Consider the following 11537-nt stretch of genomic DNA (forward strand, 5'->3'; position numbering starts at 1 on the left):
TGTGTGTGTGTGTGTGTGTGTGTGTGATTGTGTACAAACACCCAGAACTCTCCTGGAGCTTCAGAATGCCGTCTCCTCCTTAGGGAACTTCATGGCAGCCTCTGCCCCTTGGCTGGTTTCCAGAGGGTCCTCCCTTCTCCTGAATTCTGTATTGAGATGGGGAATGCTGAGGCGCCCCCCTTGCTCTGATTTGGGATTCTGCTTATGTTCTGTCTCCTCGCTTAGAGGGGGCTCTTCCCTGTCCAACTGTGGCAGGAACTGCCTGCCTCGAGGACTTTGGTTCCTCCTCCCACCCCCCCAAGCCATCCTCAATAGAAGTTCATGCAGAGAAAAGCCGTTCTCTGGCGAGACACTCCCAGATACATCTGGGTGAGAGGAGGCACACAGAGGACACGGAAGGGTAAGCTGCCTCCCTGCAGTGGGAAAGCGCCGATGCCGGAGATCTTAATTTCCCTGGACGGGCCCCACTCAGAGAAAGGGCTCTGACCTCAGGGCTCAGTCTGTGGGGGTATGGAGGGCACAGAGCTTGAGCTCGGGCTCCCCGGGGTCCATGTCAAAGAGGCTGACGGCATCGGTGCCGGCAGGTGGGGAATGGCCAGGCTGGGCCTCCCGGGGCTGCTCAATGACCTGCAGAGTGGAGGTGGCTGAGTCCACCTCTCCAGGGAGGGTCATCCTGGGCTGCAAAGGGAAGCCCACCTGGGGGATGAACTGGGGGGCCCCGCTGTGGGAATTGCGCATGGAGAGCGAGATGAGACTAGTCCTGCGATCCCAGGCCCACCGGGCACACGGCACGAACTTGGCCATGGCCCTCTTGAAATCCCTCATAAAGAGCGGGTAGATGATGGGGTTCATGGTGCTGTTGCAGTAACCCAGCCAGGTGAGGACGTCAAAGAAGACTTCCGGGATGCAGTCACACACGCTCTGCAGGGGACAAAAGAGAGGAGCAAGAGGACAAGGCAGCACACAGAGAGCCTTCAGGTGAGAGATCACAGGTGACTCTGAACGACAGCATTTGGGGGTTTGCAAAGTACTTGATGTACATTGTCTCAATTGATCCTTGTGAGAGCCCTGTAGGGTATGTGATGTACGACAGTTAGAATTTTGCTCATTTTACAGATAAGGAAACTGATGCTCTGAGACGAAGTAACTTCAAGCAATCAATATGCATTGAATTTCCTCATCTACAAAATGAGGGGCTTGGACTAGATGCTCAGGGACCTTTTAATTATGGTATTGTTCTAAAATTCTCTGTTCTAAGGTTCCTCCTAGCTCTGACATTCCCTGTTCTAAGGTCTCTCCCAGCTCTGACATTCTCTGTTCTAAGGTCTCTCCCAGCTCTGACATTCTCTGTTCTAAGGTCTCTCCCAGCTCTGACATTCCCTGTTCTAAGCTCTCTCCCAGCTCTGATATTCCCTGTTCTAAGCTCTCTCCCAGCTCTGACATTCCCTGTTCTAAGGTCTCTCCCAGCTCTGACCTTCTCTGTTCTAAGCTGTCTCCCAGCTCTGACATTCTCTGTTCTAAGGTCTCTCCCAGCTCTGACATTCTCTGTTCTAAGGTCTCTCCCAGCTCTGACATTCTCTGTTCTAAGCTCTCTCCCAGCTCTGACATTCTCTGCTCTAAGGTCTCTCCCAGCTCTGACATTCTCTGTTCTAAGGTCTCTCCCAGCTCTGACATTCCCTGTTCTAAGCTCTCTCCCAGCTCTGATATTCCCTGTTCTAAGGTCTCTCCCAGCTCTGCCATTCCCTGTTCTAAGGTCTCTCCCAGCTCTGCCATTCTCTGTTCTAAGCTCTCTCCCAGCTCTGCCATTCTCTGTTCTAAGGTCTCTCCCAGCTCTGACATTCTGGGTTCTAAGCTCTCTCCCAGCTCTGACATTCCCTGTTCTAAGGTCTCTCCCAGCTCTGACATTCTCTGTTCTAAGGTCTCTCCCAGCTCTGATATTCCCTGTTCTAAGCTCTCTCCCAGCTCTGACATTCTCTGCTCTAAGGTCTCTCCCAGCTCTGACATTCTCTGTTCTAAGGTCTCTCCCAGCTCTGACATTCTCTGTTCTAAGCTCTCTCCCAGCTCTGACCTTCTCTGTTCTAAGCTGTCTCCCAGCTCTGACATTCTCTGTTCTAAGGTCTCTCCCTGCTCTGACATTCTCTGTTCTAAGGTCTCTCCCAGCTCTGACATTCTCTGTTCTAAGGTCTCTCCCAGCTCTGACATTCTCTGTTCTAAGCTCTCTCCCAGCTCTGACATTCTCTGTTCTAAGGTCTCCCCCAGCTCTGACATTCTGGGTTCTAAGGTCTCTCCCAGCTCTGACAGTCTCTGTTCTAAGATCTCTCCCAGCTCTGACATTGTCTGTTCTAAGGTCTCTCCCAGCTCTGACATTCTCTGTTCTAAGGTCTCTCCCAGCTCTGACATTCTCTGTTCTAAGGTCTCTCCCAGCTCTGACAGTCTCTGTTCTAAGGTCTCTCCCAGCTCTGACATTCTCTGTTCTAAGGTCTCTCCCAGCTCTGACATTCTCTGTTCTAAGGTCTCTCCCAGCTCTGACATTCTCTGTTCTAAGGTCTCTCCCAGCTCTGACATTCTCTGTTCTAAGGTCTCTCCCAGCTCTGACATTCCCTGTTCTAAGGTCTCTCCCAGCTCTGACATTCTGGGTTCTAAGCTCTCTCCCAGCTCTGACATTCCCTGTTCTAAGGTCTCTCCCAGCTCTGACATTCTCTGTTCTAAGGTCTCCCCCAGCTCTGACATTCTGGGTTCTAAGGTCTCTCCCAGCTCTGACAGTCTCTGTTCTAAGATCTCTCCCAGCTCTGACATTGTCTGTTCTAAGGTCTCTCCCAGGTCTGACATTCTCTGTTCTAAGCTCCCTCCCAGCTCTGACAGTCTCTGTTCTAAGGTCTCTCCCAGCTCTGACATTCTCTGTTCTAAGGTCTCTCCCAGCTCTGACATTCTCTGTTCTAAGGCCTCCCCCAGCTCTGACATTCTGGGTTCTAAGGCCTCCCCCAGCTCTGACATTCTCTGTTCTAAGGTCTCTCCCAGCTCTGACATTCTCTGTTCTAAGGCCTCCCCCAGCTCTGACATTCTGTTCTAAGGTCTCCCCCAGCTCTGACATTCTGTTCTAAGGTCCCTCCCAGCTCTGACAGTCTCTGTTCTAAGGTCTCTCCCAGCTCTGACATTCTGGGTTCTAAGTTCTCTCCCAGCTCTGACATTCTCTGTTCTAAAGTCTCTCCCAGCTCTGACATTCCCTGTTCTAAGGTCTCTCCCAGCTCTGACATTCTCTGTTCTGAAGTCCTCCCTAGCGCTGACATTCTCTGTTCTAAGGTCTCTCCCAGCTCTGACATTCCCTGTTCTAAGGTCTCTCCCAGCTCTGACATTCTCTGTTCTAAGGTCTCTCCCAGCTCTGACATTCTCTGTTCTAAGGTTCTCCCAGCTATAGCCTTCCATATTCTAAAGTCCTCCCTAGATCTAATATTATATGCTTCTTATAAATGGCAGACTACAAATCTTAACTACAAATCTGGCATTCTTTGCACCTTAGATCTGGGCATCTTCCTCTCCCAGGATGCCATTTCTTTTCCTCATTCCCTGTTGCCTGAGGGTATCTCGGGCCTCCCCAGAAAAGGCTGTGTGAAGGATCAAACAGTTTTGAGTTTGACAAGGGAAGAGCAGCAGGAATGGAGAAACTGAATACCAATGTAAATGGCAATTAGATAGGAGAGTTCAGGAATATCCCTGGGCACGGTTCACCCCCAGAGTGATACTGTGTGACAGGCAACAAATTGGCATTTTGGGACCACCCCGTGGGCTCAATCTCTGTTGAAATCCCATCTAGAACAGTTCAGTATCTCCGCTATTACCAAGCCCTGACCCTCTAGACCGATTACCCCAGTGAGCGTGAAGGCTCCCCCTACTAACAGAGAGCCCCCGCCTGCCCCTAAGCCATGAAAGATGCCTGTTTGCCATAAGCTTGGTAGAAAGAGATTCCCTAATTTCCTCTCCTGGTTCTTTAAAGTTAGAGGAATTCACAGAGAATCAAAGACTCTCAGAGCTAGAAGCTGTCTCGGAGGCCATCTGGTCCAGGGATCCCCTCTCTTAGCACGCCTACTAGGTGGGCGTCCATCTTTCCACTCTCAAGCACCCCATTGATGAGAAAAGCCCACTCCTTCCTCCCAAGCATCCCGTCCATGTTTCGGACAGCACCAGCTGCTAGGAATCGCCTTCATCCTACCTTCCTCCTGTAGCCACCGGTTCTGCCTTCTCGGGGCAAAAAAACCAAACCGGATCCCACTTTCATGGAGTGGTTCTTATATTTAAAAAATAGTGATGCTGACCCTCCCCTCCAGTCCCTTGTGTCACCAACCCCTGTTCCCTCTCCCTGTCCTCAGCTAGCATATTCCTCAGCGCCCTCACCAGCCTGGACAGCCTCCTCCAGACACACTAGTGTTGGCGAGGTCCTCCCTAAAAGAGAATGCCATCCGCTGGGTTGATTTTGCTTTATTGCCTCTCGATCTATAAATAAACACTCTTGGTATTAAACTGCAATACAGATAGAAACGTAATGTCCTTTCTGTATACTATGTACTTGTTCATTTGATCAAAGGCCTTTCAGCCTTCATAAAAATGTGAAATTTATCTCGAACATTTCACCTACATTTTGATGTGAGCCACCTTTTGGTGATAAGATATAGCAGTCTTGAAATGTTCCTGATTATTTTTTTTCCATTTGTTCCACTCACCTACATTGTCATCTGGATCTCTCAAAAAATTTGTTTTATTTTTGTAATGATAAACAAATCAAATTGATGTGTTACAGTTTATAAAACTTACCAAAGAATACAACTAGGATCCTCTGTTTTAATTGTAAACATTATAGAGGATTTTCTTAAATTGTTACAAATTAATTTCTTAAAATTAAATTTAAAAAACTATGTCCTCTTGGGAAGTTAGTTGTAGCCGATATCTGACTTGAACTTGCCCTGCTACCATGGCTTTGATGGGCAGTTGCTCGGGTCCTCTCTATTAGTACTTCATCGTTCTGCCTACTCACTTTCTCCACTCCAGAATAGGGTTCCGGATTTCTGTTCTTGAAAGGAGCCCATGGGGTTGGTTCATGTCTGAGACTCTAAGCATTCCTGCTGTTTTCCTCCTCCAATCCAGCCCTGAGGAGTGTTCAAGCCTTACCTGGACCACGTTGGCTACAAAGAAGGGTAGCCAAGCCACAAAGAACATGCCCAAAAGGATGCCCAGTGTCAAGCTGGCCTTCAGAGCCTTCTTGCTGTGCTTGGCAGCAAACCGTCTGTTCTCACTTGAGGTTGACGCTGCGAAATTTGGGGTCCTTGGCACCTGTAGAGGACACATGCCTTTGAGGATCCTTAGGGGGGAGCCACAAGTTGACCCTTCACTTTGACCCCAGAGATGCTCCACTAGCACCATCCCAAAGCTGATTCCAGACTAACCCCTCATCTCATGCAGATTAACCCTTGGTCCCAGCCAGTCTTCTCCCCAATGGCCCTGGTCATGAATGGGGTCTGGGAACTGTGGGATGGCTCAGTGTGGCCCAGACCTACCACTGGGGGTAGAAACACTAGACAGAAATTGTTGGCTCTGCAGACAAGGCAAAGCCTCATTTCCATGTCTGAAGCACCTTCCAGTCTTTTCATTTGGGTCAAACTGAGTTTCGCTGAAGATGGCTTGAAATAAGAGGCTACTCTCATTGTGTTTGCTGTCATGGGATTTAGCTGTGTGCTTTGAGATATGTTCCTGGGGGCAAAAGGTGGTATAATTCCAATGTTTCTAATCTATTCATTCATACTGCTAGGTGGGTAGCACTGAGCCTGGAGCCAGGAAGACCCGAGTTCAAATATAGCCTCAGGAACTTATTAACTGGGTGACCCTGGGCAAGTCACTTAACTTCTGACTAGGTTTCCTTTTGTAAAATCAGTATCATAATATCACCTACCTCCAGAGTTGTTTTGAGGATCAATAATATATTGAACTATGCTTAGCACTGTGTCTGACACATGGTAGACATTTAATTTAAAATGATTCCTTTTCCTTTCCTTCCCATCTAGTCCAGCTATATACCTTTGCTCAACAATTAGACCCTGATGTTCCATTTGAAGACCTCTGATGAGGGGGAACCCACTTCTTCCCAAGACTTCTCATTCTGCTTTTAGAGACTGCAAATTATTTTGAAGTAGATCATGCCATGGTGCATAGAGTGCTGAGCCTAGATTTAAATTCATGAGTTCAAATCTGGCCACAGACACTTAATAAATGTGTGTCCCTGGGCAAGTCACTTCACCCTGTTTGCCTCAGTTTCCTCATCTGTAAAATGAGCTGGAGAAGGAAATGGCAAGCTACTCCAGTATCTCTGCCAAGAAAAACACCAAAAGGGGCCATGAAGAATTGGGCATGACTAAAGAACAACAAGATTTCCTTATATCAAGCTCATTCTGCTTCTCTAAAACTCTTTCCCATTCTTCCTTATTCTAAGATTAGGAACAAATTCAATCCCTTTTCCACACAGCTTTTTAAATACTCAAAGTTATAGATCATGCCCCATGCCCCAGAGTCTTTTCTAAGCTAAACATCCACAGTTCCTCCAAATATTAATCTTTACATTACTCAGACACTTCCCAGCTTATCAATATCTTTCTTCAGTTGTGTAGCCCCAAAGTGAACCCAATACCCTCACCCCTACACTGTACAGAAGAGAAAACCAAAGTGGACTTCATAGCTGAGGCTGGATCTTAAAAACCATCCACTTTCCTTTCTTCATATGTATGAGAAAGTTGAAGTCATCTAAGAAAGAGATTTTGCCAGAGTCACAGAATCACTCTTTCTCAAAGTCAGGATTCAAACCCAGGTCTTGTTTCCAAATCAAAACAGTAGAGGAAGCACTTTGTCAATTGTCTGTGCCCTATAAGTTGGAGCTATTGCTGGGTAAATGATTACAGCCTTATCGGTTGCTCTTTGTATGTTTACGGGCAATGTGTAAACTAGAAAAGAATTCCAGGCCAGTTGAGTGCCAGGGTGCCTAGGTTTGGGTGTCACTTATCAAGCTCATGGCCCTTTGAGCCACAGAGAGGAAGGGAGTCTTCTCTGCATTATTCTTAACAAACAGTCCTTTCATAAAACCAATCCAATCCTATGACTTCCAGCCCAATCCAAAACTTAACCTATACTACCCAGCCCAAACCAGTGTAGTCCAATCCAACCCAGTCAAGTCTAGTCTAATCCAAGCCAGTCCAATCCAATCCAATGCTATCCTGTCCTGTCTAGGCCAGTCCAATCCAAAGCTTAACCTATACTACCCAGCCCAAACCAGTGTAATCCAATCCAGCCCAGTCAGGTCTAGTCTAATCCAAGCCAGTCCAATCCAATCCAATGCTATCCTGTCCTGTCTAGGCCAGTCCAATCCAAAGCTTAACCTATACTACCCAGCCCAATCCAGTGTAGTCCTATCCAACCCAGTCAGGTCTAGTCTAATCCAAGCCAGTCCAATCCAATCCAATGCTATCCTGTCCTGTCTAGGCCAGTCCAATCCAAAGCTTAACCTATACTACCCAGCCCAAACCAGTGTAATCCAATCCAGCCCAGTCAGGTCTAGTCTAATCCAAGCCAGTCCAATCCAATCCAATGCTATCCTGTCCTTTCTAAACCAGTTCAATCCAAATCAATCCAATCAGAGATGAGAGGATCAGGAAGAGGCGACAGCCACCTGGGAGAACATGGGAAAGGGAGCCTCTAGAGACTGGAAGAAGGGGGTTATAGGCTGTGGACAGTAGAGAAGAAGCCATAGAACCCTTCTCATCCCAGACCGAGAAGTCATCCCCTCAAAGAACCACAATCTCAAAACTGGGAAGGAGTGTCATAAAAAATCTAGTCCGAACATATACTCGACCAAAAGTCTCCTCTGCATCATTCCCAACATCCAGCTCTTCCACAAATCCAGTCTAATCTTGTCCAACCTAGTCCAGTCCAATCCAGCCCAACCCATTCAGGGCATCTTCTTCTATCCTCCTCAGTCTGATTTAATCCAATACAGTTCATTCCAATCCATTTCAGTCCAGTCTAATCTAATTCAGTGCTATCCTGTTCAATCTAATCTAGTTCAGTATTAGCCAGTCCAGTTTAACCCAAGCACCCTGTTGTGTGGGGTCTACTTCTGCTTAATAATCCAGGATATTCTTCCTTCAGGCAGGGTGGAATGTGGCAGAGACAAATCCTTCCAATACAAGTTATCTCTAGTTAAAATGAGCCACCAGAACAGCCTGAAACATTCCTGACAGGTAAAGAAACTGAGACACAGATTGTAACTCAGCCAGGGCCACAGTACTATTGCATGTCATAGTATTCAAACTCAAATCAATCTTCCCCAAGTCCATCTCAGAGAGCACATCATCCATTTTGCTGCAGGATCCCAGGTGGGTCCTTTCTGCAGCTCATAATCTCATTACAAATCAATTCAGTTCAACAAGCATTTAAGTGAGTATGGTGTAGTGAAATTGGAACTCTTTTAAAAGAGTTTAAAAGACTAGTAGTGGCTTAGGGGATAGAGAGCCAGATCTAGAGATGGGAAGTTCTGGGTTCAAATTTGACCTCAGATACTTTTCCTAGCTGGGTGACCTTTGGCAAGTCACTTAACCCCCTTTGCCTAGCCTCTTCTGCCTTGGAACCAGTACACAGTATTGATTCTAAGACAGAAGGTGAGGGTTAAAAAAAGGAAGAAAATCAATTAGCCACTAAACTATATAAAAAGATTCTTGTGGGCTACATGTTGACCTCGAAAACTACACATTAACATTATCTGTATTTAATTGTATTTTTATTTATTTTGTTAAATGGTGCCTAATCCCAAACGGTTCTGGGATGGCTCAAAGGTATTGTGTTCCCCACGTGGCCTTCCCACTGAGTGCTTCACTTCTCTGGTGTAGTGGATAGAGCTAGGCTTGGCCTGCCTCAAACACCCACGAGCTGCACGACCCTAGATGCGATTTCACATTTCTATCCTGTGTTTTGGTTTACAAAATATTGTTCCCTAAAGCCCTGCGGGATAAGCTGCGCAGATACAGAATCTCTTTTATAGATGAGAAAACAAGATAATAAAAGCCCAGGATTTTGCTCATTTACTCAGCACCTCTTTAAACCCCTCCTTCTCTGGAACTGAGGAATCGCCCTGGTTAGACTGATCCTCCCACCTCTAAAAAGACAATTTCGGGAGACCCCATTTGAGGACAGCTAAGCCAGACACTGATTCTCCTCCCGCCACCAATACCAGCGGCAGCAGAAATAAATAGGAGGGCAGAAGCTTGTGACCTGAGGAAAAGGGATTAGAACTTCCTCAAAATTGAACAAAAGAAGGGACTGATCCCGCCCTTCTGGCTTGGAAGGCAAGGCTGGGTGCTCTGCTCTCGAATGGAAATCCCCATGAGTCTGCCCTGAGTTACCCAGGGGCCTCCTGGGTAACATGGAGCCTTTCTTTCTCTGTAAGAGCACCTCTGCCAGCTTAACGCACAGATTAATGTGAGCTGCCATCTCTGTTCTCAGATAGCTTCCCATTGCAACCCTGAGTCCGTAAATGCCCATCAGGGAGCCCCGAGGGTCCTGTGCCTCCTAGGGATGGAGAGGAAGGGATGAAAGGGGGAGGGGAGCCTGGCCTGTCCCTGGTCCTCTCCTTACCTGCAGGGCCTCCATGTTGGAGGCCAGGGAGGCCACCTGCACCGCCTGCTTTCGGGCTGTCACCAGGATCCGACAGTAAGTGAAGGAGATGGCCACAGAAGGGAGAAAGAAGGTGAGCCCCGAAGCCACCAGGACGAAGGGCAGGCTGGCCAGCAGGCGGCACTGCCCCCCAGGGGCCACCTCGGCCCAGGAGGCTTCGGCAGTGGCATTGGGGGGCGCTGGGCGGCCCTGCTGGTGCCAGCCCATGTGCGTGGGCAGGAAGGAGGCTAGGGCGGCCAGGCTCCAGGCGGCCAGGATGAGGGCCAGCGCCCGGCCCGGGGTCATGCGTCCCTTGTACCGCAGCGGGGACAGGATGAGCAGGTACCGGTCCAGGCTGATGAGGCACAGATTGAGGATGGAGGCACTACAGCACATGATGTCGAAGGCGGCCCAGAGTAGACAGAGGCCGCGGGCCAGCACCCAGCGCCCGTACAGCTCGTTGAGCATGGCGGGCGGCATCACCACCAGCCCCACCAGCAGGTCGGACGTGAAGAGCGACACGAGGAAGTAGTTCGAAGTGCTCCGCAGAGCCGGCTGCGTGCAAATGAGCAGGATGAGCAGCGAGTTGCCCCCCGCGGTCAGGGCGATGATGACGCACAGGACGGCGGCCACCCATCCGCTGCCCTCGGGAGTCCCCAGGCTCGGGCTGCTGCTGTTGGCCAGACCCAACTCCGGGGCCATGAGTGGGGTCGGCAGCGTGCCTGGCCCTGTCGGAGGGGACAAGGGGCCAAACCGGGTAGAAGAGGGCGGTATTGGGAGCCCCCCAGGGCCGCGGGAGGTGGCCGTCACGTGGGCTGGAGACAGGGTACACACCCGGGGTAATGAGGGGCCCGGGGAGACGGAGGCCCAGAAAGGGGAGAGCCAAAGGGAGCGCTAATGCGGTGCGACGTGGCTGGGAGGGAGATGTCCGAGCGAGCCAGGGGCCTGCTCCTGGCGAGCTCAGCTTTCTACGGCAAGCAGCGGCCCATTTTCTAGACGAGGGAATACCAGGGACTAGAGACGGCAGTGGCGGGGGATGCAACGAGGTCGAGAAAGAAGGTGAAGGTGAGGAGGTACACCGTAGGCTGCGGGATGGGCGCGGGGTGCGCGCGGCGCGCCGAGAGGCGACACCAGACAAACCGAATTTCGGAGCGGGACTGGGAGCTTGCCGGGGGAGGGAGGAGTGTGTGGGGGCATGCGGAACCTGGGACCGCACCGAGGGGAGCGCGCGGAGGTGGGGAGGGGTGCCGGGGGAGGACTTGGGAATGGAAACGGGTCGGGAAGGTGCGAACCAGGTAGAACAGGAAAGGGCGAGCAGGTCCAGAAGGGCTGGGCTGGCTCAGGCACTCAGGGATGCCCCCAGGGAGTGAAGGGGCGTGGCCTGCGGAGTGCGGGGGCGCGGGAGTCCTCTCCTGGGACCCGCCGAGAAGCCGCAGGCTGCTGGGCTGGCTGACGGGTTGGGGGACCGGGCAGTCTGCAGTGGGGCTGCAGGAAGGAGGAGTCGGGCGTTGGGACACCGCCGGGTGGAGCCGCTCGAGGACTGAATGCCCCAACCCTGATGCCTGGGGAGGGTTTTCTGAGCCTCGTCCCCGCACCCTACCCAGTCCCCTCCCGCTCGCGCGCGCCTCTCGGCTGCCGGCCCCTACCTGGGCTGAGCTCCAAGCCACTGCAACAGGCGCTGCCGCCACCCGGGGCGGGGGTGGGGGGAGGGGCGTGGATGGGGGGGGGGAGAGGGCGGCCCTGGAGCTGCCTCCCAGCTCCCCGCTCCCTGCCCTGGGGGATAAGGAGCTGGGATCCGGGGAGCCAAGGACCGCAAGGGCAAGGCCATGCACAGGTGCCTTCTCCCGCCCGGAGTG

The 11537-nt window shown here is 50.8% G+C and overlaps 1 protein-coding gene across 1 annotated transcript; it reads right to left on the minus strand.

The window, feature by feature from the left end:
* Positions 1 to 495: 495 nt before the first annotated feature.
* Positions 496 to 10515, minus strand: HTR6 (5-hydroxytryptamine receptor 6). Its single transcript, XM_056795684.1, has 3 exons — positions 9664 to 10515; positions 5161 to 5322; positions 496 to 921 (listed from the first exon to the last, which is right to left on the minus strand). Exons 1-3 carry the CDS (start codon positions 10381 to 10383, stop codon positions 496 to 498), a joined length of 1308 nt encoding a protein of 435 aa, XP_056651662.1. The 5' UTR covers positions 10384 to 10515.
* Positions 10516 to 11537: the final 1022 nt, after the last annotated feature.

Source organism: Monodelphis domestica, chromosome 4 (assembly GCF_027887165.1).
Source record: "Monodelphis domestica isolate mMonDom1 chromosome 4, mMonDom1.pri, whole genome shotgun sequence".
NCBI classification, from domain to species: Eukaryota; Metazoa; Chordata; class Mammalia; order Didelphimorphia; family Didelphidae; genus Monodelphis; species Monodelphis domestica.

Coding starts and splice junctions, on each gene's coding strand:
- HTR6 (XM_056795684.1), bottom strand. CDS start 10,383: ATGGCCCCGGAGTTGGGTCTGGCCAACAGCAGCAGCCCGAGCCTGGGG. Junction 5,323..9,663: donor CCAACATGGAGGCCCTGCAG/GTAAGGAGAGGA, acceptor TGTCCTCTACAG/GTGCCAAGGACCCCAAATTT. Junction 922..5,160: donor TTGTAGCCAACGTGGTCCAG/GTAAGGCTTGAA, acceptor TGTCCCCTGCAG/AGCGTGTGTGACTGCATCCC.